Source organism: Pavona decussata, unplaced genomic scaffold, assembly GCF_977016875.1.
Source record: "Pavona decussata unplaced genomic scaffold, jaPavDecu1.1 SCAFFOLD_58, whole genome shotgun sequence".
Lineage (NCBI taxonomy): Eukaryota > Metazoa > Cnidaria > Anthozoa > Scleractinia > Agariciidae > Pavona > Pavona decussata.
The window spans coordinates 2,807,501-2,835,000 of NW_028145480.1; the positions used below are offsets into that span (position 1 = coordinate 2,807,501).

Sequence of the window (27,500 nt, forward strand, 5' to 3'; positions counted from 1 at the left end):
GTCTGATGGAGTTGTTTCGTTACATGTACAGCGATGAAGCGAATTTGAGCGGAAGCAATGTAATGGGAGTGTTGTACTTGGCTAAGAAGTACATAGTGCTATCACTCGCTGATAAATGTTTGGAATATTTACAAAACAATTTAGATCCGTCTAATGTTTTCAACATTCTACCAACGGCTGAAAAGTTTGAGGAGAAAGAGCTTGTGGATCGATGCTGGAAGGTGATCGACGGGCAAACAGAAGCGGCAGTGAAATCGGATGGATTTGCGACAATTGAGAGATCCTTACTTGAATCAGTAGTCTCAAGAGATACATTGAGAGTGAAAGAGGTCGATTTGTTTAAAGCTGTTGATTCATGGGCAGGAAAACAATGTCAAAAGCACGCCTTATCAGCAGATGGTGAATCGAAAAGAAAGATTCTGGGTGAGCGGATTATTAAATCAATACGATTTCCAGTAATGAAACAAGAAGAATTTGCAACTGTTGTCCTTGACGCAAACATTTTTGCGCGAGACGAAATAATTACCTTTTTCAAGTTTTTCAGTTCGTCTTTGACTTTTTCAGTGGGATTTTCAGAGACCAGACGGTGTGATGTTTTTCAAAAGTGTGAAAGATTTCAATTGGTGGGAACGATGAGTCCCTGGAATTACAATGGGGACAAAGACCGTCTTGATCTCACTGTGAACCAAGATATCATTTTACATGGACTTTGTTTATGTGGGAGTGAGAGAAATGACTACAATGTTACCTTGGTGATAAAGAATGCCAGTAACAATTTGTGTCTTGCCTCAAGGTCAGGAACATTTTCTTCAAAGCCTCTGCAATACAAAAGTAATAAATATCATGGATTTGAGGTTTTGTTTGATTCACCAGTTAACTTGAAAAAGAACACTAAGTACCGGATAGAAGCGTTAGTATTCGGTCCAACATCTGGAAAGGGAGAAAGGGGCTCCAGAACTGTTCAGTGCGATGGTGTAACATTTACTTTTTCAGACTGCAATTCAGGAGGGACTGATAACGGAACATCTTCTGTAGGAGGACAATTTCCTGAATTTCTGTTCTCGGTGTAGGTCTTTACTTCGTCATGTCAGCGGACATGATCATCGAAGTAAAGATAGAAATACAACACAGGCAATTCACAATACCACGGGTAGCCCAAGCTCTACGATTTGTGTTAATCAACAAACGTAAATAATGTAAACACAAGCATCACTGAATCATTTGAGCGGTAAGATGACCATTGCGTAATAGCTAACTTATAAGCGTTTCTATGGGGAAAAAGTATCGTATTTGAAGGCAAAATTAGTAACGATATTTCGATAACAAATATTTCACCTGAACTTCGATCCTTTGCAGTTATTTTTATGCCCTATGTGGTTTTTGGATAGAGAGAGAGAAGCCGTTGGAACTGAAACTCCACGAGATCGCTTGAAATCGACCCAAAAGCCACAAAGGACGTGATCAGAGAAGTAAGGAAAGAAATACAACACAAGCAATACGCAGTAACCGAAACCTGTAAGAGATTTTGATAATACAGCATCAATTTATGCGTATAATAATTGAAGAAACAATTGACATACAATAAAAGAGCTTTTAGCAGTTGACAATAGAGAAGGGCTATATTTTCAGGAGTGTATTAGTTTCTAGTATCGAAACTGTTACTCTAGTGCTGTTTTGTTGGCTGGTGTATGTACTTAACAAAATAATGAACAGGAATAATACTAATAAATAAGTGTATGACACGCTTAAATTAGTCTAAATGATTGCAATATACTTCACTTTAAACCTAATTAGCCGCACTGTTAAAAGAATCATTGTAAATAAAATTTCCTCGCAATTCAGTTGAGGTGAATTTATGTGCATGCACTTTCCTTTGGTCACAAGCGGAACAAATTTATTAGTTCAATTTATGAAGTCAGTTTAATCCAGTCTTGGTGAAGAGAATGCATTTGTAAATCATGAAATTCTCTCCATTCAGTTGTGAATAATTTATGTGCCGTTCCTCTGGTCCAAGCGAAACGAATTTATCAATTCAGTGCTGAAACGAAGTTCAGCCATAAGTGTCTTTTAATTTGTCTTTTTCTTATTTAAGACAGCAAAAAACTACGGTTGTTCTTGGCCGATCCGTATCGTTATCGATAACTTTACCGATGAATGCATGAATCGTCGCTCTAATATCAGTGAGTTATCTTGTTGGTTCACGGTCTCTCAAGCCCCTAACCCCCCACGCTCACCCCCACCCTCCCATTTACTGGAAAGTCACTCCTCCCATGACCACTACTCTTGGTATCTTGGTGGTTCTTTTCTTTTCCAACCGCAAATCGGGATCCCGCTTTGTTGCAGGCGTTGAAGTAGTGATGAGCGGCGCAAAGAAAATTGCAATGTGTTCAAAAATAAATGCGAAAGAAAATATTTGGAGTGGGTAAGAAACGAGAGGAGACTGGGGGAAAGGGGCAAAAGAACCGGGGGCCACTATAAGTAAGCGGTAACAAGGCGTCCTCTCGCGTTCTGTCTCCTCGTCTTTATTATTTGCTCGTATCGCACTTTTCTTAGCGCGGGTCCCCGCCGTGTGAAAATCTGAAAGAGAATGGCAGAGCAGGAACTCGATGAGCGGGGTACTGCAGATAAAAAAGAACTGCCCAGTTGGCGGGTAAACTTAGTAAGTTTTTTTTCTCTTTAAATCTTTAGTCAATTTAGATTCTGTCATTACATCGAATCAAAACTGCGTTACCATAAATATCAAGATACAAACATATTATTTAATACCAGGAACCTGCAGTAAAAGGTGATAGAGAATCAGTTTGTCAGTAAAGGAAAGTGAAAGTTGAAAAATGTAAAGTCAAGGCTATTATTTCAAGTATGAAATCGGAGGTTTATAAATAATCTAGAAGGTCTGTCGGATATAGGTGCTCTGATTAGTTAGACAAATGCTGTTTAGTTGTCTTGTGATTCCCAAACGAATATTAAACAGGACTGAATAATTAATGATAATATAAGGTTACGATTGGAAATTAAAGTGGAAATGCTTCAAAGATTGTTCGTCGTCCACTTCAACAGCATCATGATTCCCCTAGGACTGATTGGGGAGTTGGCTATAAATGTAACTATAAATATATAAATTGAATCTACACAATAGTTTCACACCACATTTCTGAAAAACAGAGGTTTTTGTTTTTACCATTTTAATTTGTATAAGTACTTTTATTGTGTTAGAATGCCTTTCAATTTAGTAACTAGGATGCTTAACATTTAGCCAAAAAATTCGGAAATTTTGGTTTGAAGTCACGTGGTAAGGTAACGTGGAAATTGTGGAGCACCTTCAGAGGTATTCCTCTTTTTCCATTCAGAAGGAACGGCGGAAAATTCCTTACCATTTGAATGAATCCTCCGTTTCCACGCCTTTTCCGGCTAGAGCGGGACAAAACACCTGATTGATAAATCAAGCGCAATCTCATCCGGTTGGTCCGACGAATTCAGAAAATCCCTTACCATTGTGCAACGGTTGCTTTAACCAAATTTTCCTACAAATGGTAAGCACCCCTACAAAAGTAGATGTATGTTTTGTTTCCTGAGTGAAAATACTGTGTATAAATAAAGTTACTCAATAAGGTTATCTCATCTTATCAAGTCATTGGACATTGAGTTTTGTAAATTATAAGCCATGACATCGCTATACACGGCCGAACCTCTTGTTGCGACAATTCCGCTTAGTGACCTCTTTTCCAAAGATACCAACAATTTCCCAGTCAATTGACACTATAGTAGCAGCCTCTAGCAAGCGGGAATATAACCACCGTGTTGTTAGATTACGTGTAGCCGTACCCACCCTCCTCCCTTTTTTCTTTGGGGGGTGGGTACGGCTACACGTAGGCTACCATGTTGTATCTGCTGTTTCGAAAGTTTCTATTGTTATTAACTACCCGTCAAGGGAAATTGACTCCGCTTCAACCTATTTGTATGAGTAATGCGTTACTACAATGCACTTGTACACGTGAACCACAACCTTGGGGGTAAAATACAAACTGCAGAACAAGGATAAAATGGAGACGTTGGCGAACAACATTAACTGTAAACCGGATCGGGGCAAGCAGCGAGGGCTGGAACCGAGGTGACATGATTGCACGCCCGAGTGCGTTCTTAGACAGGCAATTTGTCTTGTAACTTGTCTCGCAGTTTCAGCGCCGAAATGAAGTTCTGCCACAAGTGTCTTCTTGTCTTTTTCTTATTTTCGACAGCAAGCGATGGTTCTAGGATCTTATCGTTACTGAATTTTGATAACTTTACCGATGAATGCATGAATCGTCGCTCTCATACTAGTGAGATGTCTTGTTGGTTCACGGTCTCCCAAGCCCCTACACCACCCTCGCACCCCCACCCCTACCCTCCCATTCACTGGAATAAGTCGCTCCTCCCATGACCACTACTATTGGTATTTTGGTGTTCTTTTCTTTTCCAACCGCAAATCGAGATCCCGCTCTGTTCCAGACGTTGAGGTAGTGATGAGCGGCGCAAAGAAAATTGCAATGTGTTAAAAAATAAAGGCGAAAGAAAATATTTGGAGTGGGTAAGAAACGAGAAGAGACGGGGAGAGAGGGCTAATAAACCTGGAGCAACTATAAGTAAGCGGTAACAAGGCGTCCTCTCGCGTTCTGACTCCTCGTCCCTATTATTTGCTCGCATCGCACTTTTCTTCGTGCGGGTCCCCACTACGTGAACGCCTGAAACAAAATAGCAGAGCAGGAACTCGATGTGTGGGCAACTGCAGATAAACAAGAACTACCAGTTTGCGTGTAAATTTAGAGCGGGAGACTTAATTTAACTATGTCACGGCTCTAATAGCGTGATCCCGCGTGAAGGGCTCCATTGGCTTCCTGTCAATCAGTGCATTGTTCAGTAAGATTCTGCTGTGCGTTTCTTTTTAAGCACTGAATGAGGCACAAATACTTGCTTCCAACATTTAACGACCTTAAAAGCTAAGCTTATGACCTACTCCATGTAAACTGTAATATCTCCGAAGTTTGTAATTTGTTTGACTGTCTACTTCATATGAGACCTTTCAAAACGGGGCGCCTTTGAGTCGCTACAAAAAATGCCCCAGATTATGCGCCCACGCAGCTTGTCACAGCCTCGCCTCTCGCCACGAACTCTGCACGCTGCGTAGTATAGCACATGAAATGCTGTGAGGGCACTTGTCCTAAGTATGGTGTTTTAGGGTTTAAACGTCTATTTTACCGTGATATGATGAAAACTGAACCACATACTTGACCAAGTACTTTTGCTCAAACATGAAATGGGACTTGGGAGTTACATACGATATGAAAACAAGCAATTCACTAGGCTGATTTTACAGTCTCACATTTAATAAGTCAGCAAGGGATTATTGCTTTTTTTGCGCTTGTTGATGGAGTACCTCGATTGTGACCACTTGAATGTGAACTATTTAGCAGTACTTTCCGGGCTATGCTAGAAGTATTAGTCCTTTCACTGGCTTTATCCATAGTTATAGATTTTCTATGGCTACTGCAGGTTACTTTTGTCTAACCGAAGGGCATCCTTCAAGTTATTTGATTTAGTCCACTGCTAGTACTATTGCTGATCCTGAAGTCAGGCATGTGGTCCTGCTACCGTGTTTACTCCTGTTTGGAGAAGTAGTCTTGCTAAGTCAAAAAAAATTAAAAAAAAAAAAGAGAAACTCTGGTATAGACCCTTGATCAGAAAAACAAAACAAAACAAAACAAAAATACTGTTAACAAGCTTTATTGCGGACATCCCCGGGACCGCGAATCAGTCCTTAATAGCGAGAGTCCGTTATAGCGTTAATTTCAGTCAAACGTCTGTAATTTATTTTTGCCGGGGATTTAGCTGCTGTCGGTATTGTCGGGGTGTCCGTAAACTCTGAGCGAGGTGTCCGTACTGGCGGGCGAAAGTTGACTGTACAACACCAGGCTCATTTATTTATCTATTTATTTATTTATTTATTTACCGGGTAGGTCTGTCACTCATTTTAGACCGCTCTAAATAATAATAATAATAATAATAATAATAATAATAATAATAATAATAATAATAATAATAATAAATAAATAAATAAATAACTAAAAAGGTCAATAGATGTTAAAAATTTGCGTTTTTAATTGCAGCCAGTCAACTGGAGAATACAGTATCACATAAAACAAAAAGGAATTAACGCTTGCGGATGAAATACCTCGAGTGTGACCATGCATAGTCAGCTATAATTAGCAGCATTTTCCCGCCCTGCAGTTTCTCAGAAATCCATGCAAAAATATTTGCGTACAGCTGACGATCCGTTCCGGTCTGCAACGCAAACTTAGCCTTTGGCGATGCCAATGTACTATGCGTAATGACGCGTATACCGCTTGAATGTTCAACAAGTGTCTGTTAGGAAGGTCTACAGCGACCAAGGAGAAAAATATCGTCCTGTCCTGTCATGTACTGTCATGTACTCAACTCAACTCATTAAAACTCATACAATTCAATTGCATACAGGCACCAAGACAAGTCAGACAAGTACTTGTATAATAATAGATAGTACCTCGAGTGGACACAAATCGTCAAAATGGCGTTTGCACCGGCCAGGACACACCGAGGGACAATGAAGTAAAAGTAAGAAGGCTTTATTTCGTATTATTTTCAGCGTCTTTCCGGCGACTCAGTCCAGCGACAATCTCACTAATATGGCTTATGCGAACTGCTACAATTTCACTCAATTATCTGCACATTTGACGTATAAACTGCCCCGAAATTTGGCTCTTAAGTACGCAGGACAACTGAGAAAACAACAAAGTAAAGAGCAATACATTTTTTTTCAATAACTCCAGATACATGTACATACCACCACCACTACAGCTTCGAATCAGCTGTAAATTGCCTGTCGTGTGACCACTTGAATGTAAAGTATTTAGCGCTATCATTCCGCCCGCGCTGTTTCTCAGAAAACCACGCAATAAAACCCATTCTGGTCTGGTGAAAGTAAAAACATTTGATATTTTAGTCACGCAAACTGAGCATGGTGATGTGATTATGCGTAAACGGGCGCTGTTCCATACTGCTTGACAGCCGATCAACAACTGTTTGATAGGAGTGCCTACAGAGACTAAGGAGAAGAGATATCGTGAAGTTTTGGACGCCTTCCTATAACCAACATGTCTGTCCAAGAAAACGGGCAAACAAAGAGACCCACCATCAGAGAAAGAACCAAATTTATGCTCAACAACGATGTCTTCAGCGATGTGAAGTTTGTGGTTCGTCAGAGCGATGGTGAAAGTGAAAGTAAGCAAGTGATTCCAGCTCACAAGTTTGTGTTGTCGATTGGCAGTCCTGTGTTTGAAGCCATGTTTTACGGTGAGCTAGCGGAGACTAGGGATTCTATTGAACTGCCTGACTGTGAGTACGAGAGTCTGTTGGAGTTGTTTCGTTACATGTACAGCGATGAAGTGAATTTAAGAGGAAGTAATGTGATGGCGGTGTTATACTTGGCTAAGAAGTACATGGTCCCCTCACTCGCTGATAAATGCACGGATTATTTGCAAAAAAATTTAGATCCGTCAAATGTTTTCAACATTCTGCCAACGGCTGAAAAGTGTGAGGAGAAAGAGCTGGTGGATCGATGCTGGGAGGTTGTTGACAAAGAGACAAAAGCGGCAGTGAAATCGGATGGATATGCGACAATTGAGAGATCCTTACTTGAAGCAGTAGTCTCAAGAGATACTCTGACCATTGAAGAGATCGATTTGTTTAAAGCTGTTGATCAGTGGGCAACAAAACAATGTCAAAAGCAACGCTTTGCAGCAGATGGTGAATCGAAAAGAAAGATTCTGGGTGAGCGGATAATTAAATCAATACGCTTTCCAGTAATGAAACAAGAAGAATTCTCAGCTGTTGTCATTGACGCCAAAATTCTAAATCCAGATGAAATATCCACCTTTTTCAAGTTTTTCAGTTCGACTTTAACTTCTCCAGTGGGATTTCCAGATATCAGACGTTCAGGAACAAGAGCCAAGACTGCAGTCCTTTACCGATGTGGCAGATTTGAATCGATTTAAGTCAGCAGTTTCTGGATATATGATGGTGTCTACGACATTCTTGATGTTACTGTGGACAAAGATATAACGTTGCATGGACTTTGTTTTTGTGGCAGCGAGAATAATAGATACATTGTTTCTTTAGAAATAGAAGATGTCAGTAACAATTCCCGCCTTGTTTCAAAGTCAGGAACATTTTCCTCAAACCTTCTGCAATATAAGCTTGCTAACTATCATGGATTTGAGGTTTTGTTTGACCGTCCCGCTAACTTGAAAAAGAACACTAAGTACCAGATAAAAGCGTCGATATGTGGTCAAGCATCTGGGAGGGGTGAAGGTGGCTTCAGTACCGTGCTATGTACTGGTGTGACATTTAGATTTTCAAACAGTGATTCATATCTTTATTTCCGAACAAGTCGCAAAACAGGACAATTTCCAGAGTTTCTTTTTTCCCTTTAAACCTTTAGTCAATTTAGATTTTGACATTGCATCGAATGTCAAACTGGGTTACCATAGATATAAAGATAGAAACATATTACTTAATACCAGAAACATGTAAAGGGTAATAGAGAATCAGTCTGTCGATTAATAAGAAAAGTAAAAGTTGAAATATGTAAAATCAAGGCTATTATTTCAAGTATGAAATTGGAGGTTTATAAATAATCTAGAAGGTCTGGCGGAGATAGGTGCTATGATTAGTAAGACTAGTAAGACAAATGCTGTTTAGTTGTCTTGTGATTCTCAAACGAATATTAAAGAGGGCTGAATAATTAATGATAATATGAAGTCATGATTGGTAAATTAAAGTGGAAACGCTTCAAAGATTGACCGTCGTCCACTTCAACAGCATCATGAATCTACACAATAGTTTACACGACATTTCTGAAAAACAGAGCTTTTTTTCATCTTTTTAATTTGTATGGGTACTTCTTTTGTGTCGTAATGCCTTTCAATTTAATATCTAGGGTGCTTAACATTTAGCCAAAAAATCCGGAAATTTCGGTTTGAAGTCAAGTGGTAAGGTAAAGTGGAAATTGTGGAGTACTTTCAGAGGTATTCCTCTTTTTCCATTCGGAACAGACCGGCGGAAAATTCCTTACCATTTGAATGAATCCTCCGTTTGCAGGCCTTTTCTGGCTAGAGCGGCGCGGTTGTTCGAAAGCCGATAAATGCTAATCCCCGATTAAAAGTTAACCGCGGTTTTCATCTCGCTGGTTAAAAGTGTTTTTGAAAGCTGATTTTAAGCTTAAGTTTAGGGAAAGTCAAAACTGAGGCGCACAAGTGTTTTGGAAAAATAATTAGTGATTAGTAATTTAACTTGAATCAAACTTCACGTTAAGCCAGGATTAGCTTAATCGGGCTTTGAACAACTGGGCCCTGATTGATAAATCAGGCGCAATCTCATCCGGTTGGTCGGTCGAATTCGGAAAATCCCTTATCATTCTGCAACGCTTTATACACTAACCGAATTTTTCTACAAATGGTAAGTACCCCTACAAAAGTAGATTTATGTTTTGTTTCCTGAATGAAAATACTGTGTATTGATAAAGTTACTCAGTGAGGTTATCTCAACTTATCTTGTCAGTGGACATTAAGTTTTGTAAATTATAAGCCATGGCATCGCTATACAGCCGAACCTCTTGTTGCGACAATTCCCCTCTTTTCCAAAGTGACCTCTTTTCCAAAGATACCAACATTTTCCCAGTCAATTGACGCTATAGTAGCGACAGTTATGACCTCTTCCCATTTCACTTCGGGGGATGGGTACGGCTACACGTAGGCTACAGTGTTGTATCTGCTGCATGTGTCTCGAAAGTTTCTATTATATTTTGTTAACTTCTTGCTTCAACTTATTTGCAGGAGTGATGCATTAATATAATGCACTTGTACACGTAAACCTCAACCTTGAGGGTAAAATACAAACTGCAGACCGAGGATAAAATGGAGACGTTGGCGAACAAAGGATCGGGGCAAGCAGTGAGGGCTTGAACCGAGGTGACATGATAGCGTGCTCGAGTACCGGTACTGGCCTGCAAATGATCCCCGGACCGGAAATGATCCCCAAATTGAGCCGCAAATGATCCCCGGACTGGAAATGATCCCCAGATTGGACCGCAAATGATCCCCGATAGCCTCACCATATATATAGCCGGAATGGAATGGACTCAAATTTGGACAGTGGATTTCAACTTGATACACTTCATTCTTTTTCTTAATAACACCAGTCTTTATATTAAAGTACCTGCATGCAATTTCACAACTTTAAAAATTATAATGTAGCAGCTCAGTGCAACAGAACAATTTACTTATAAAGCGGAACATACATGCCTGTGTACATAATTTACTTATACCATTATAACGCCTAAAATGTGCACGAATTGTACGAAATTCGTCATTTTTCAAATAGGGCAAACAATACGAAACAAATTTTGACAGTGCAACTCAAAAATACGTAACTGGAACAGACCAACCTACTCGAATGGGAAAGTCTCCTCAGAGAGTACCACAATATCGCACTGATATAGTGAGCTTCCCCGAAGTAACCCAGCCACTTCCATCCCGAACGCATTCACTTTAGAGAATTCATGAATCGTAGTGGGTGGGAGACGTACCTTCGACGGATGTCCATTACCCCTGAGTGAGGTGATGTTGCCTTATTAGGTCTATTAGGTCTGGTGAACACTCTCGATATTCCGGTTGCTGCGGTGCAGTCTAGCTTAGGAGAAGGTTTATCTATAATCTACCCAAGTAACCATAGTCAAGAAGAAGCTGATTTCGACAGCATTGCCTTGGTGGGCCATGAAGCCCAACAAAGCAACTTCCATAGCCTTCAGCAAATGGACGCAAATACAACAGATGAACTCGAAGAATTAAAATTGAAGTATGGAGAAGGGCGAATTACTGAAGATCAAATTTGCCTAAAATGCGGGAAAAATTGACAGCTATTCCCAAGGCGTCTATGAGGGGACCGTTGTCTTCTGCAGGTCTATGCCGACGACAGTGTGCTTTGGGAGTCCAATCAGCGACAAAACGAAAACGAAAGACAAAATCAACATATTACACGATAACGTATTGGACGACCGAGGATAAAACGTTATGCTTAAGACTAAGATCCGATTAAGAACAAAGGCGACGAAAGTTGGCGACATTTGACCGCCATCTGAAGTGCATTGACCGATTCTCCTTCCTTTTACGAAAAAAAAAAAAAAAAATCTTGCGAACGTCTTAACTTACCCGGTCTTTAAGAGTTTCGTACAATTCATGCACATTTTAGGCATTGTAATGGTATAAGTAAATCATATACATGCATGTTACAGTTTATAGATAAATTGTTCTCAGGTGCTGCTATATTATAATTTTTCAAATTGTCAAATTTGCATGCAGATAGTTTAAATATAACGACATGGTGTTATAAACAAAAATGAAGTGTATAAAGTTGAAATCCACTGTCCAAATTTGTGTCCATTCCATTCTATATTTAAGTTGAGGTGATCAGGGATCATTTGCGGTTCAATTTGGGGATCATTGCAGGTCCTGGGATCATTTGCGGGCCTTTAAAGCACCAATGTCATACTGCTTGACTGATCTGACAGCTGATTACTAGGAGTGCCCTCACTAGCAACTTCATAAATTTTTAGAAGATTTTAAAGACTGGTTCAACTTGTCGAAGTATTGCATTGAATCTGTCCTGTCATGTCCTGTCTTGTCCTGTACTGTATTAAACTCAACTCAACTCAGGCAACTCATACAATTCAATTGCATACAGGCATAGACTGTTCACAGCCCCCCTATTTTTCCGTGGGATTCTCGAGACCGGTAGGCTTCGATGGAACCGCCGCCATCTTTGTTTATATAAGCGAACGCGATCTGGGGACAGTGTCTAAACTACCGAGGGGAGCGGGAGTGGGTGTTATTATAGTGGGGGAGATCGCGCTCGCTTATACCGAAGCGTACCGGTCTCGAGAATCCCACGGAAAAATAGGGGGGCTGTGAACAGTCTAATACAGGCACCAAGACAAGCACTTATATTATAGTTGATAGTACATCGAGTGCGTGGCACAAATCGTCAAAATGGCGTTTAAACCAACCAGGACACACCAAGGGACAATGAAGTAAAAAAGTAACAAGGCTTTATTTCGTATTATTTTCAGTGTCTTTCCGGCGACTCAATCCAGCGAGAGTCTCAATAATATGGCTTATGCGAACTTCTGCAATTTCAATCAGTTAATTATCTGCACATTTCACGTATAAACGGCTCCGAAATCTGGCTCTTAAACACGCAAGAAAACTGAGGAAACCACAAAGTAATGCAATAAGTACATTGTATTTTTTCAATTACCCTAGACTTACCACTTCCATTTACAACTTCAAATCAGCTGTAAATACCCTTGTTTCACTTTGCCACACTACGATTGGGCTGCCTGTCGTCTGACCACTTGAATGTAAAATATACTTTAGTTTAGCGCTATTATCCTGCAGCGCTATTTCTCAGAAAACCTTGTAATAAAATCCGTTCTGATCTGGTGAAAGTGAAAACATTTGATATTTACGTCACGCAAACTGAGCATGGTGATATGAGTATGCGTAAACGGGCGCGGTTCCATACTGCTTGACTGCCGATCAACAACTGTTTGATAGGAGTGCCTTCAGCGACCAAGGAGAAGAGATATCGTGAACGTTTGGACGCCTTCCTTTAACGAACATGTCTGTAAAAGAAAACTGGCAAACAAAGAGACCCACCATTAGAGAAAGAACCAAGTTTATGCTCAACAACCATCTCTTCAGCGATGTGAAGTTTGTGGTTCGTAAGAGCGATGGTGAAAGCGAAAGTATGCAAGTGATTCCAGCTCACAAGTTTGTGTTGTCGATTGGCAGTCCTGTGTTTGAAGTCATGTTTTACAGTGAGCTAGCGGAGACTAGAGACGCTATTGAACTGCCTGACTGTGAGTCCGAGAATCTGTTGGAGTTGTTTCGTTACATGTACAGTGATGAAGCGAATTTGAGCGGAAGTAATGTGTTGGGAGTGTTATACTTGGCTAAGAAGTACATGGTGCCGTCACTCGCTGATAAATGCACGGAATATTTGCAAAAACATTTAGATCCGTCGAATGTTTTCAGCATTCTGCCAAAGGCTGAAAAGTATGAGGAGAAAGAGCTGGTGGGTCGATGCTGGGAGGTTGTTGACAAAGAGACAAAAGCTGCTGTGAAATCGGATGGATATGCGACAATTGAGAGATCCTTACTTGAAGTAGTAGTCTCAAGAGATACCCTGACCATTGAAGAGATCGATTTGTTTAAAGCTGTTGATCAGTGGGCAACAAAGGAGTGCGAAAAACAAGGTTTAGCAGCAAATGGTGAACAGAAAAGAAGGATTCTTGGAGAAGAGATTATTAAGGCGATCCGCTTTCCATTGATGAAACTAGACGAATTTGCCTCCGCTGTCCTTGTTGCAAGTATTCTTACTCCAAATAAAGTGGTGACCTTTTTTAAATTCTTTAGTTCATCATTGACTTCTCCAGTGGGATTTCCAGATACCAGACGGTCAGGAACAAAAACCAAGACCACGGTCCTTTACCGATGTGGCAGATTTGGATCGATAGGTCGGTTCCGTCAGATGTCAGTCAATGGCCTGGATTTGATTGGTGTGTATAATGACTTTCTTGGTGTTACTGTGGACAAAGATATAAAGTTGCATGGACTGTGTTTTTGTGGCTGCGAGTATAATAGTTACACTTTTTCCCTGGAGATAAAAGATACCAGTAACAATTTGTGGCTTGTATTAAAGTCGGGAACATTTTCTTCAAACCTTCTGCAATATAAACGTGCTAACTATCATGGATTTGAGGTTTTGTTTGACCACCCCGTTAACTTGAAAAAGAACACTAAGTACCAGATAAATGCTATCATATCTAGTCCAGCATCTGGGAGGGGTGTAGGTGGCTTTAGTACCGTGCTGTGTACTGTTGTGACATTTACATTTTCAACCCGTGATTCACGTGATTATTACGGAACAAGTTGTACGACGGGACCGTAATTTTCAGAATTTCTTTTCTCCCTTTAAATCTTTAGTCAAGTTAGATTTTGTCATTGCATCGAATGTCAAACTGCGTAACCATAAATGTCAAGATACAAACATATACTTAATACCAGAAACCTGTAAAAGGTGATAGAGAATAAGTTTGTATTATTTCAAGTATGAAATTGGACGTTTATAAATAATTTAGAAGGTCTGTCGGATATAGGTGCTCTAATTAGTTAGACAAATGCTGTTTAGTTGTCTGGTGATCCCCAAACGAATATTTAACAGGACTGAATTATTAATGATAATATGTGATAATATAAGGTCACGATTGGTAAATTAAAGTGGAAATGCTTCAAAGATTGACCGTCCACTTAACAAACATCATGATTCCCCTGGGACTAATTGGGGAGTTGGCTGTAAAATGTAACTATAAAATATAAATTGAAACTACACAATAGTTTCACACGACATTTCTGAAAACAGAGGTTTTTGTTTTAACCATTTCAATTTGTATAAGTATGCTTTTTTTGCCTCGTAATGCCTTTCAATTTAATATCTAGGGTGCTTAACATTTAGCCAAAAAAATCCGGAAATTTCTGTTTGAAGTCAAGTGGTAAGGTAAAGTAGAAATTGTGGAGTACCTTCAGAGGTATTCCTCTTTTTTCATTCAAAACGGAACGGCGGAAAATTTCTTACCTTTTGAATGAATCCTTCGTTTCCACGCCTTTGCTGGCAAGAGCGGGACAAAACACCTGATTGATAAATCAGGCGCAATCTCATCCGGTTGGTCCGACGAATTCGGAAAATCCGTTACCATTCTGCAAGGGTTAGACCAACCGAATTTTCCTACAAATGGTAAGCACCCCTACAAAAGTAGATTTATGTTTTGTTTTCTGAGTGAAGATACTGTGTATAAATAAAGTTACTCAGTAAGGTTATCTCATCTTATCTAGCCAGTGGACATTGAGTTTTGTAAATTATAAGCCATAACATCGCTATACAGCCGAACCTCTTGTTGCGACAATTCCCCTAAGTGACCTCTATTCCAAAGATACAAACAATTTTCCAGTCAATTGACACTATAGTAGCAACCTCTAGTAAGCGGAAATATGACCATCGGGTTGTTAGCCTACTTGTAGGCGCCACCCGCCCTCCTCCCGTTTTGGGTACGGGTACATGTAGGCTACCGTGTTGCATCGCTGTTTCGAAAGTTTCTATTGTTGTTAACTTCCCGCCAATGAAAATTGACTCCGCTTCAAACTATTTGTATGAGTAATGAGTTAATATAATGTACTTGTACACGTGAAGCACAACCTTGGGGGTAAAATATAAACTGCAGACCGAGGATTAAATTTGATGCTTTAAAATGTAAAATGTAAACCGTATCTGGTCAATCAGCGAGGGCTGGAACCGAGGTGACATGACTGCGCTCCCGAATGCGTTCTTAGACAGGCAATTTGTCTTGTAATTTGTCTTGCAGTTTCAGCGCTGAACTGAAGGTCAACCACATGTGTCTTCTTGTCTTTTTCTTATTTTCAACAGCAAGAAACTACGATGGATCCGCGGATCTTATCGTTACTGAATTTTGATAACTTTACCGAAGAATGCATGAATCGTCACTCTAATACTAGTGAGATATCTTGTTAGTTTACGAACTTTCAAGCCTATAGCCCTCCCCACACCCACCCCCACCCTCCCATTCACTGGAAAGTGGTTCCTCCCATGACCACTACTCTTGGTATCTTGGTGTTCTTTTCTTCTCCAACCGAAAATCGAGATCCCACTCTGTTCCAGGCGTTGAGGCAGTGATGAGCGGCGCAACCGGACAATTGCAATGTGTTCAAAAATAAAGGTGAAAGAAAATATTTGTAGTTGGAGTTGGTAAGAAACTAGAAGAGACTGGGGAGAGGGGGCGAATGAACCGGGGGCAACTATAAGTAAGCGGCAACAAGGCGTCCTCTCGCATTCTGCCTCCTCTCTCTTTATTATTTGCTCGCATCGCACTTTTCTTCGCGCGGGTCCCCACTCTGTGAACGCCTGAAACAGAATGGCAGAGCAGGAACTCGATGTGCAAGCCGCTGCAGATAAACAAGAACTGCCCAGTTCGCGAGTAAATTAAGTGCGGAAGACATGATTTAACTATGTCACGGCTCTAATAACGTGAAGAGCTCCATTTTTTCCCCTGTCAATCAGTGTATTGTGTAGAGTTACTCCATGTAGACTGTAATCTCCGAAATTTGTGATTTGTTGCATTTGTACTCTCTACTTCATTTGAGACCTTTTGAAATGGGGCTTCTTTGGCCACGGCAAAAAATGCCCCAGATTATTTAGCGGTCCACGTAACTTGTCAAAGCCTCGCCTCTCGCCGGGAACTCCGCACCGCGCCACGCACTGTATGATACGAAATACCGTGAGGGCACAGAAGTTGGTCTGTGCTGCAACATTTGTAAAGTATTGCTGTAGTTTCATACGATATGAAAACGAAGAAAGTCACCAGGCTGATTTGACAGTCTCACATTTGAAAAGTAAGGAAGGAATTAGTACTTCTGGATGGAATACCTCGAATGTGACCACTTGAATGTTAACTATTTAGCAGTAATTTCCCGCCGTGTTTAAAGTAATAGACTTTGTTTCACCGGCTTTATTCCGTCAGTCTAACCGAAATACAAAATAATAATAATAATAATAATAATAATAATAATAATAATAAATAATAATAATAATAATAATAATAATAATAAATAATAATAATAAATAAAAATAATAATAATAATAATAATTAATAATAATAATAATAATTAATAATAATAATAATAATTATAATAATAATAATAATGATAAATGAAAAAGGGATAGCAAACTTGATTAAAATCTCCCGTAGAATACCTATTTCCAAAGAATAATATATGACCAACTCGCATTCCACCATCGTAGACTAAGGGCGCGTTTTTTATCCACAATTCTGGAATAAGAATGGTTGGTACGGAATGCTAGGAATAATTCGGATTGTCTGCATAAAAAAACCCCCGTCGGTCCTGGCCGAGTAAACATTGCGTAACAAATATGGCGGCCGACGAAGAGGCTGCCATTGCAGCCGTTATCGCAGCAATTTTCCTTGTACTTTTGGTACAATGAAATTAGAAGCAATGTTTCATTTTGTCCAAAACTGTAACCTGATTTTTTCCCTTGTAGAGACGTATTTGAATCCGCAGCGCTCACCTCGCCGTCCGCCATCTTGGATTTCATTCGCAACATTCTGTTCATTCTGCCCCTGGGAGCAGAATGGATGGAATGGCATTCTGTCCATTCCGGAATAGGAATGCGGAATAGAAAAACGCGCACATTTTACATTCTGTCCATTCTCATTCCAGAATTCTGAATAAAAAAACGCGCCCTAAATGTTTAATGAAATGAAAAATTTTAGGAAATCCCAAAATACTAATTCACAAGCTCACACCATCATCGACTTTCTCAAATTAGCGGACACACGCTTGGTTAGCGTTCAAGCGGCAGTCTGACCAATTTGCATTCATTATTCATAGATTAAACTTTTGATGAAACAAAAAATGTTAAAAAGATCCTTAAATACTAATTCACAGGCTCTCGCCATCATTCACTTTCTAAAATTAGCGGACACTCGCTTGGCTAGCGTTTAAGCGACAGTCGTCAATGAAATCCCCTTGTGGAATTTTGTGGAAAGGTGTCCTGGAGCCTCTTATGCATCTGTGTACCGACCTTAAAACCGAAATACATATTAAGCATCCATCAACGATGATTTGTTTTTTTTCGGTCCATTGCTGATCCTGAACTACACGAAGGTCCCGCTGTCGTGCAATGCTCCTAGTAAAAGTGATCCTCGCTAATTTTACAAAGTCATTCGATCAACGAATTTCTACATCATCATCATCATCATCATCATCATAATATTAATAATAATAATAATAATAATAATAATAATAATAATAATTATAATAATAGCAACAAGATGCCCCAAATGGCATTTACACGGAATGCTTAATGTGGCTTTATTTATTACCATTGTATGCTTTGCAGAATTTTTAAACTATCTAATAAAACCGCAAATTTTTAAAGCTATTCTCCCTTCGAAATAGTAATATTGCGTTACGGTGCTCGAGATCATACCGGAAATTTCTTTCTGAAAGCGTTATGACAGGGGCAGATACATATCTGACTTATGCGTCATGCAGGGTTATTTATATTTCCTATTTATGTTTTGCATTACATCATTGTAGATTATTCGAGAGCATACCGAAAATTGTTTTCGGAAAACGTCATGACCCAGGCCAGATTACATATCTGGCTCAGACAACAAAAAGCAATACTATTGTTGAAGACAAAAATTAAAGAGAGACAAAAAGTTTTCCTAAATGAACACGAAATCTTGGCAATCAAACCTTTAATTTTTAAAACTATCCTCCCTTCGCAATTGAAAGAATTGACTGCGTGATAGTTTATCGTTGTGTTACCGGAAATCATACCGGGAATGACTTTCTCATAACGTCATGCTTATCATTGACCTTTCCTTTGTGCTTTGTGGTTCTAAGACTGTTAAACAAAATTTCCACCGTTTCTGGGTTAATTTTAGGCGCCAATAATGGATTTTGATTGGGCCGCATTTGTTGAAGACAATCAGCCCGAACCTAGACACGGCCTGCCCTGCGGGCATTCCGCGTAATAATAGTAAACGCTGGTGTGAACGCATGATCAGTTGTTTGAGAGTATCACATTAAAATGTCAGCAAAGAATTAGCGCTTTTGGATGGAAAAGCCCTGAGTGTGACGGGTTGCAGCATTATCCCGCCGAGCTGTTTTCTCAGAAATCCATGCAGAAACCTGTCGGTACAAAATAATCCGTTCCAGTCTGGTGAAAGTGAAAATATTCGATATTTACGTCATGCAAACTTAGCCCTTAGCACGTAGCTAAGTGATATGCATAATTAGAGGGCGCTGTTCCACACTGCTTGACTGATCAACAACCGACTGTTTGATAGGAGTGCCTACAGCGGCCAAGGAGAAAAATATCGTGAATTTCAGAACGAGCTCCAATAAGCAACATGTCTGCCCAAGAAAACTGGCAAACAAAGAGACCCACCATCAGAGAAAGAACCAAGTTTGTGTTCAACAACGATCTCTTCAGCGACGTGAAGTTTGTGGTTCGTAAGAGCGATGGCGAAAGTGAAAGTAAGCAAGTGATTCCAGCTCACAAGTTTGTGTTGTCGATTGGCAGTCCTGTGTTTGAAGCCATGTTTTACGGTGAGCTAGCGGAGACTAGCGACTCTATTGAATTGCCTGACTGTGAGTACGAGAGTCTATTGGAATTGTTTCGTTACATGTACAGCGATGAAGTGAATTTGAGCGGAACTAATGTGATGGAAGTGTTATACTTGGCGAAGAAATACATGGTGCCATCACTCGCTCATAAATGCAGCGAATATCTGCAAAATAATTTAGATCCGTCAAATGTTTTCAACATTCTACCAATGGCTGAAAAGTTTGAGGAGAAAGAACTGGTGGATCGATGCTGGAAGGTTGTTGACAAAGAGACAAAAGCGGCGGTGAAATCGGATGGATTTGCGACAATTGATGGATCCTTACTTGAAGCAGTAGTCTCAAGAGAAACTCTGATCATTGAAGAGATCGATTTGTTTAAAGCTGTTGATCAGTGGGCAACAAAGAAGTGCGAAAAACAAGGTTTAGCAGAAAATGGTGAACAGAAAAGAAGGATTCTTGGAGAAACGATTATCAAAGAGATCCGTTTTCCACTGATGAAAGAAAAAGAATTTGCAACTGTCGTCCTTGATGCAAAAATTCTTTCTCCAGATGAAATAAGCCTGTTTTTCAAGTTTTTCAATTCAGTATTGGCTACTCCAGTGGGATTTCCAGAGCGCAGACGGTCTGGTGGACCTCCTTACCGATGTGGTAGATTTGGATCGGTAAAGGAGACGGGTTGGGGCTACGGTGGGCAAAAAGACTTCCTTCTTTTTTCTGTTGACAAAGACATCAAGTTACATGGACTGTGTTTGTTTGGCAGTAAGGACAACGTCTATGAAGTAATGTTAGAAATAAAGAAATCCAGTGATGATTCAACTGTGGTGTCCAAGGCAGGAACTTTTTATTCAAAGCTGATGCTATATAAAGGCGGTTCTTACTATGGATTTGAAATTCTCTTTGACTTCGCGGTTTACTTAAAGAAAACCACGGACTACCGAATCATTGCCAAAATTTCCGGTCCAGACTCTTGGGTAGGACGTGACGGCCTCTTTGATGTCGAGATATCTGGTGTGACATTTGAATTTTTTACCGGTGTAGTGGCAGGAGGAAACGGAACCGATCTTTCAAATGGTCAGTATCCAGAATTTCTGTTTTCAGTTTGATTTTATATGTGGACGATTTTTTTATGAAAGCTGTAAGAAAGAAAAAAGATACTGAAACTGTTTTTATCTGAAGCCGAGAAGAGCAATAAGAGCAATCCAGATAGCCTGCTTTTGGAATAACTTAAAGAATCTCAGAGGAGTAAATAAATTAGTTTTGTCTAAGGTTAAAACCACATGGCATGGATTGAAATCCACAGTGTATACTGCTTCCATAGCTAGACGAGCTTAGGTCAATGACTAATATCAAGTTATTTGGACAGGAAGTGCGAAAAATTTCATTTTTCGGATAACCCTTTCACTTAATTACATATGCACATATTATTTGTTTCCGGTTTCTCGGCACATTACAATGTATTTTGGTAGAGGCCTAAACAGTCTTAATCAGATCCGAGGGTAAATAAAGTTTCATTCATTAATTCATTAAATTCATTCATTCATTCAATCAATCATTCGTTCGTTCGTTCGTTCGTTCGTTATTTACTTTAATAACTAGACTCCAGTGTTTTCTGCAACAAAGCACATTTTAGGTAACGTTGTAAAAAATAAATAAAATACAAAAAATATCTTCTTACAACCTTTACGTGAATATTTTGTATGAACACAAAACATAAAATATGCGACCAAATTCTGTGAATCTGTCAGTACTGGTTATACTTTTTCCTAAATTCCTAATTAATCTCAGAAAAGGGCGAATACTATATAACAAGGTTTCTTATTAATATCTTTAACGGCCTATTTGTTTGCTTTTTCTTTGCATGAGAATATTCGAATTTTACAAGAACTGAATAGGCCATCACTGGGGTCATGAGACTCTGAGTGAGCAACGCCACCTGCACTCTGTCATCATACAGGACCTATACAAGAAACTGTTTCTTTATTGGAAAGGAGAAAGACCTCATTCGCTCATGTTCCAGATTATCATTGTAAGCGTCGATTTAAACTCAAATCTAAAACGTGAAGGGGAAAAACTCTCGCAAAACTATGAGCTTTCCTGATACACGCAGTGAAAACCGTGGGAAATATTCGTTGTAAATCTAGCGGAACCCTATTCAACCATGAATCCATTGAGGACACTAAATAACTGACTTCCAAGGATATCGCGGCTCAGCTCCGGCCGACTCTCTCAGGTACTGATTAAGGCCTGAGCCTACATTCCCTTCCCAAACAATTGAGGGTTGTGGTATAGCTTTGTTAGCATTTTAAATAACACAAAACTGGCTTTAGGATCTATTTTATAACAATACATTATAGAAAATGAAAGGTTAGAAAGGTCATATCTTGTCACGTGACCTACCAGGGCTATTTTTAGCTTAACATTCTTTAGAGCAGAATGGGAACACTTTTTATCACTTCCTGGAGAGGCTACCATAAGTTTTATACTGTTAAGAGTATTACGTTTATCATTTCCATGCGTGGCAACTCTGAGATAACTCAAATTAAAGGTGCGAAAACATCAACGACTTTCATGGGAGGACTGGGCACTAGTATAAAACATTGTTTATTTTCACAACTAACAAACAATTCAATAATTTCCAAGCAAAGAATTTTTATTTTTGCCCTTCTTACCTGTCTGGTACCAGTAAAGGTAAATCCCTATCATTATAAACTGTTCCCATTTTTGGTGGAAAGTTCCAAGATTTTCTGGTCGTACCAAGTCAGGTGACCTAATTTGCATACGTCAGACATACCAAAATGAAAAGATTTGCAAACCTATCGAGTGTGTGCACGACGGCCATGTTGGAGGACCAAAACAATAAAATTATTTTCCTTTGGGAAATATATTTATGCTACTATTATGCAAACATCTTCTATTGTGTTAGTCCTCCAACATGGCTGCCGTGCACACACTCGTTATTAGGACGAAAGCCATAGAAAATAGAACACCCCCTGCCTTTTTGGTCGACAGAACTGCCGGACCCATGCCTTAATTTACTCGAGTCTGCGCGTCCCGTATTCCAAGTGAATGATCCTCCTATTTATGGCTCTAGTTTCGTTTCCCTTGGCAACTGACCACCGCCGCGCGCGGGAAACACGAATCGACGACTACATCAGAAGTAACAACACAGTAACAGTCTTAAAAATATTCGGTTTTATTTAGTTTCGCCTTCGCATTCACCATTCGCATTCCGGTTGTGTCCGTAACTAGTATAGCTAAAGGTATAATAAATTTCTCAGGTTACAGGGGGCAATATCTTTGGTGGAAAAAAATTGATTTTAGTAGCCAAACTGACGAGGGTAAAGGGAGGGGGGGAAGGAGTGCGTCACGGCCACACCACTTGCAAAAATTTAATTTGTGTACAGTCGATACAAAAACAAAGAAGTCATTTGTTCGCTGAGTAGCGGTACAAACAATACCAGGCTGATTTGGCAGTATCACATTTAAAAAGTCAGCAAGCAATTACTGCTTGTGTGCGTGCGTCCTCCCGCTATTTCTCAGAAAACCACGCAATAAAATTCGTTTTGGTCTGGTGAAAGCGAAAACATTTGATATTTACGTCACGCAAGCTGAGCATGTTGATGTGATTATGCGTAAACGGGCGCTGTTCCATACTGCTTGACTGCCGATCAACAACTGTTTGATAGGTCTTTGATAGGATCGATTGTCTACAGCGACCAAGGAGAAGAGATATCGTGAACTTTTGGACGCCTTCCTATAACCAACGTGGCTGTCCAAGAAAACTGGCAAACGAAGAGACCCACTATCAGAGAAAGAACCAAGTTTATGCTCAACAATCATCTATTAAGCGATGTAAAGTTTGTGGTTCGTAGGAGCGATGGTGAAAATGAAAGCAAGAAAGTGATTCCAGCTCACAAGTTTGTGCTGTCGATTGGCAGTCCTGTGTTTGAAGCCATGTTTTATGGTGAGCTAGCGGAGACTACAGACTCTATTGAACTGCCTGACTGTGCGTACGAGAGTCTGTTGGAATTGTTTCGTTACATGTACAGCGATGAAGTGAATTTGAGCGGAAGTAATGTGATGGAAGTGTTATACTTGGCGAAGAAATATATCGTGCCTTCACTCGCTGAGAAATGCAGCGAATATTTGCAAAAGAATTTAGATCCGTCAAATGTTTTTAAAATTCTACCAACGGCTGAAAAGTTTGAGAAGAAAGAATTGGAGGATCGATGCTGGAAGGTTGTGGCAATTAGGAGACAAAAGCGGCAGTGAATTCGGATGGATTTGCGACAATTGAGAGATCCTTACTTGAAGCAGTAGTCTCAAGAGATACTCTGACCATCCAAGAGATCGATTTGTTTAAAGCTGTTGATCAGTGGGCAACAAAACAATGTCAAAAGCAAGGCTTATCAGCAGATGGTGAATCGAAAAGAAAGATTCTGGGTGAGCGGATTATTAAATCAATACGCTTTCCAGTAATGAAACAGGAAGAATTCGCAGCTGTTGTCATTGACACCAAAATTCTAACTCCAGATGAAATATCCACCTTTTTCAAGTTTTTCAGTTCGACTTTAACCTCTCCAGTGGGATTTCCAGATACCAGGCGTTCAGGAACAAGAGCCAAGACTGGAGTCCTTTACCGATGTGGCAGATTTGAATCGGTGTCAGTCGGCAGATTCTGGCACTATGGTCTCGGGTATAATGACACTCTTGCTGTTACTGTGGAAAAAGATATAATGTTGCATGGACTTTGTTTATTTGGCAGCGAGAATAATAGCTACACTGTTTCTTTAGAGATAAAAGATGCCAGTAACAGTTCCTGCCTTGTCTCAAGGTCAGGTACATTTTCTTCAAACCTTCTGCAATATAAACTTGCTAACTATTATGGATTTGAGGTTTTGTTTGACCGTCCCGTTTACTTGAAAAAGAACGCTAAGTACCAGATAGAAGCTTTAATATCTGGTCCAGCATCTGGGAAGAGTGAAGGTGGCTTTAGTACCGTGCTATGTACTGGTGTGACATTTACATTTTCAACCAGTGTTTTAAGTCCTTGTTACCGAACAAGTTGTAAGAGAGGGCAATTTCCAGAGTTTCTTTTTTCCCTTTAAATCTTTAGTCAATTTAGATGTTGTCATTGCGTCGAATGTCAAACCATTACCATATATATCAAGATACAAACATATTACTTAATACCAGAAACCTGTAAAAGGTGATAGAGAATCAGTTTATCAGCAAAGGAAAGCAAAAGTTGAAAAATGTAAAATCAAGGCTATTATTTCAAGTATGAAATTGGAGGTTTATAAATAATTTAGAAAGTCTGTCGCATATAGGTGCTGTGATTAGTTAGACAAATGCTGTTTAGTTGTCTGGTGATTCCCAAACGAATATTAAACAGGACTGAATAATTATTGATAATATGAGGTCATGATTGGTAAATTAAAGTGGAAATGCTTCAAAGATTGAGCGTGCACTTCAACAACATCATGATTCCCCTAGGACTGATTGGGGAGTTGGCTGTAAAATGTAACTATAAAATATAACTTGAATCTACACAATAGTTTCGCACGACATTTCTGAAAAACGAATATTAAAACAGGACTGAATAATTAATGATAATTTAAGGTCATCATTGGTAAATTAAAGTGGAAATGCTTCAAAGATTGACCGTCGTTCACTTCAACAACATCATGATTCCCCTAGGACTGATTGGGGAGTTAGCTGTAAAATGTAACTTAAGATATAAATTGAATCTACACAATAGTTTCACACGACATTTCTGAAAAACAGAGGTTTTATGACAGGACACAGGCGGGATCGACTGTAAGTTCCGCAAAGGAATCTACTAGCATTCCTAACATTCCTCAAATTAAGACCCACCCGGTTTCTTTTCTTTTGGGACTTGCAAGGTGTCGTAATCTGTTTTTATGTCATGGAGGATGTAATTAAATCGAAAACAAACCAGGCAGGGTATAAGAATATGATCTGGACTACATGTCACATCAAGAAGTGCTACGAAATAAAAACGTGATGTGAAATTAGAGTAAATGCAAATGTACAATGTAATTGCGCTACTCGAAATGGCGGACGCAGCCGACTAAAATAGCTCGCAAAGGCGGGCCATTTACTGGCGCAGAGATACTCATGAAGAAAGGTTAAGGCAGAAGAGAGGAAGGAAAAAGAGAAGACGTGAGAGGGAAAGAGAGGCAAGAAATACTGTAACGGGATCCTGCAAATGATTTGACAGTGTAAATATACGGTTTCGATTACGAAACAATCACGCGCATGACAGGACACGGGCGTTCTCTACTGTGAGTAACGTGGTGCAGAATTTACTAGCATTCCTAGATTATTCCGTTTTGAGACCACAAAATAGTATGCCGAAAGAATATGATCTAAATTTACTGATCGAGCAAATGATACGTTTTCTGAAATGAAGCGCAACATTTTCCCGGAGTATATTCAAGAGGGCAGACATAAATCAAGCGCGCAATTAAATCACCTTGAGACACGGTTAGAAGAAACATAAAAAAAGACATCGTGAACTTGGGCGTGAAATCCTGAAAAAAATGATCGCACGAGCGCACTACCATAGTAAACAGTTGTTCTCTATTAGTTTAAATTTACTTTAAAGTGTAATCATATTTGTAAGAAAAAAGTTGAGCCGGGTAAGGGAGTCTTATGTGGACAAAATCATCAGATCCCATGGCATTTGGCGAGCGGCCCTGTTGTGACTAGTCGTCTCTCTTCACTTATAATCTGCGATACCAGATACACTAATTGTCTCGCAATTTTTCGAAGAGGCTAAAAGAACCCGAAAATGGAGTACGATATTTGCGAGGAAAACGCGCACTACAAGTCACGCGCGACAGGAGTTGTGAGAAAAAAAGAATAGACATGTACATGTATATGCATACCTCTGTCTTGTTCCTTCATATTAACGATGCTATAGTGAACTGTACAAGGAGAAACAACCTTCAGTCTTGTGGAAATAAATTACCTTATTTTATTTTAGAGCGTGTATGTAAGGGGGGGGGGGGGGGGGGGTATCCACCATTCTGATCGATATCAATTGACCGATGCCTGGCTACACTGGTGACTGCATTGTCACATCATACCGCCGTTCCGATGGATAAAAAATTAAAGGCTGAGTTGCTGTATTAGCGTTTTTTTATGTTACATCAGGCCGTATCAGGTGCGTCACCCGCCGTTCTGATGGATAAAAAAATTAAAGGCTGAGTTGCTGTATTGGCGTTTTTTACGTTACATCAGACCGTATCAGGTGCGTCACCCGCCGTTCTGATGGATAAAAAATGAAAGGCTGAGTTGCTGTATTAGCGTTTTCTATGTTACATCAGACCGTATCAGGTGCGTCACCCGCCGTTCTGATGGATAAAGAATTAAAGGCTGAGTTGTTGTATTAGCGTTTTTTACGTTACATCAGACCGTATCAGGTGCGTCACCCGCCGTTCTGATGGATAAAAAATTAAAGGCTGAGTTGCTGTGTTAGCGTTTTCTATGTTACATCAGATCGTATCAGATGCGTTACCCGCCGTTCTGATGTATAAAAAATTAAAGGCTGAGTTGCTGTATTAGCGTTATTTGTTTTGTTACACGAGACCATGACACCGATATCAACCACGACATTGGCTGTGCATTTTTTTATTTTGCATTTAATTATTTTTACGAGTTTGCTTTATAGTCACTTCCTTTATTACTTCACCAGCTATATAGTTGCGTGTTTTTTATTGCTTTTTTGTAAAATACTGACCTGACTGATAAAAGTGCTCTTTATAGTCCCCTCATTATGGTTTTGTCTGGTGTGAAAATACATCTACAATTTGGACATTTCGAGCACAAAATAAATTTGTCGTGCCCCCTGTTCTGAAAGTGAGTATGGATTGTTCCATTTCATTGTAAGTTCAGGGGTATAAATTTTAAGGGCCGCTCTACTACACTATGAATGTTATGGCGCCTACCCCCGGAACAATAACCCGGATGATGCACAATGCAAGATTATGTTGGTCGTGTTTATGTTAAGCGTGAATATTCAAAATTGTGGTTGTCTAGGCAAATGCTCTTCTGTGATAACTTACGTCTTCTTGACTAAGCGAGACTTACCTTGGTTCTGTCCCTTGTATTTCCTTT

General features: G+C 39.7%; 2 protein-coding genes and 4 pseudogenes across 4 annotated transcripts in view; all 6 read left to right on the forward strand.

Annotated features, from left to right (window-relative positions):
- The window catches only part of LOC146479674 (BTB/POZ domain-containing protein 6-like), a 4,764-nt gene extending 3,474 nt beyond the window's left edge, over positions 1-1,290 (forward strand). The window contains exon 2 of the mRNA XM_085110266.1: positions 1-1,290. This exon is cut by the window's left edge and continues 278 nt beyond it. Within this exon, the coding sequence (XP_084966392.1) occupies positions 1-1,070 (1,070 nt within the window). The 3' untranslated portion in view covers positions 1,071-1,290.
- LOC146479672 (BTB/POZ domain-containing protein 6-like) overlaps positions 1-1,945 on the forward strand; it is a 14,695-nt pseudogene extending 12,750 nt beyond the window's left edge. The window contains exon 2 of the transcript XR_014864862.1: positions 1,283-1,945. The product of XR_014864862.1 is annotated as a BTB/POZ domain-containing protein 6-like (transcript). The remainder of the gene's footprint in view (positions 1-1,282) is intronic.
- LOC146479661 (uncharacterized) overlaps positions 1-27,500 on the forward strand; it is a 153,003-nt pseudogene that overhangs the window by 87,473 nt on the left and 38,030 nt on the right.
- Positions 6,937-14,423, forward strand: LOC146479675 (BTB/POZ domain-containing protein 6-like; annotated as a pseudogene). The gene is made up of 2 exons (XR_014864864.1): positions 6,937-8,713; positions 14,270-14,423. The product of XR_014864864.1 is annotated as a BTB/POZ domain-containing protein 6-like (transcript).
- Positions 12,663-24,564, forward strand: LOC146479676 (BTB/POZ domain-containing protein 6-like). The gene is made up of 2 exons (XM_085110506.1): positions 12,663-13,583; positions 23,974-24,564. The coding sequence occupies exons 1-2, from the start codon at positions 12,745-12,747 to the stop codon at positions 24,461-24,463; spliced, it is 1,329 nt and encodes a 442-aa protein (XP_084966632.1). The 5' UTR covers positions 12,663-12,744; the 3' UTR covers positions 24,464-24,564.
- LOC146479677 (BTB/POZ domain-containing protein 6-B pseudogene) lies at positions 18,877-20,458 on the forward strand (annotated as a pseudogene).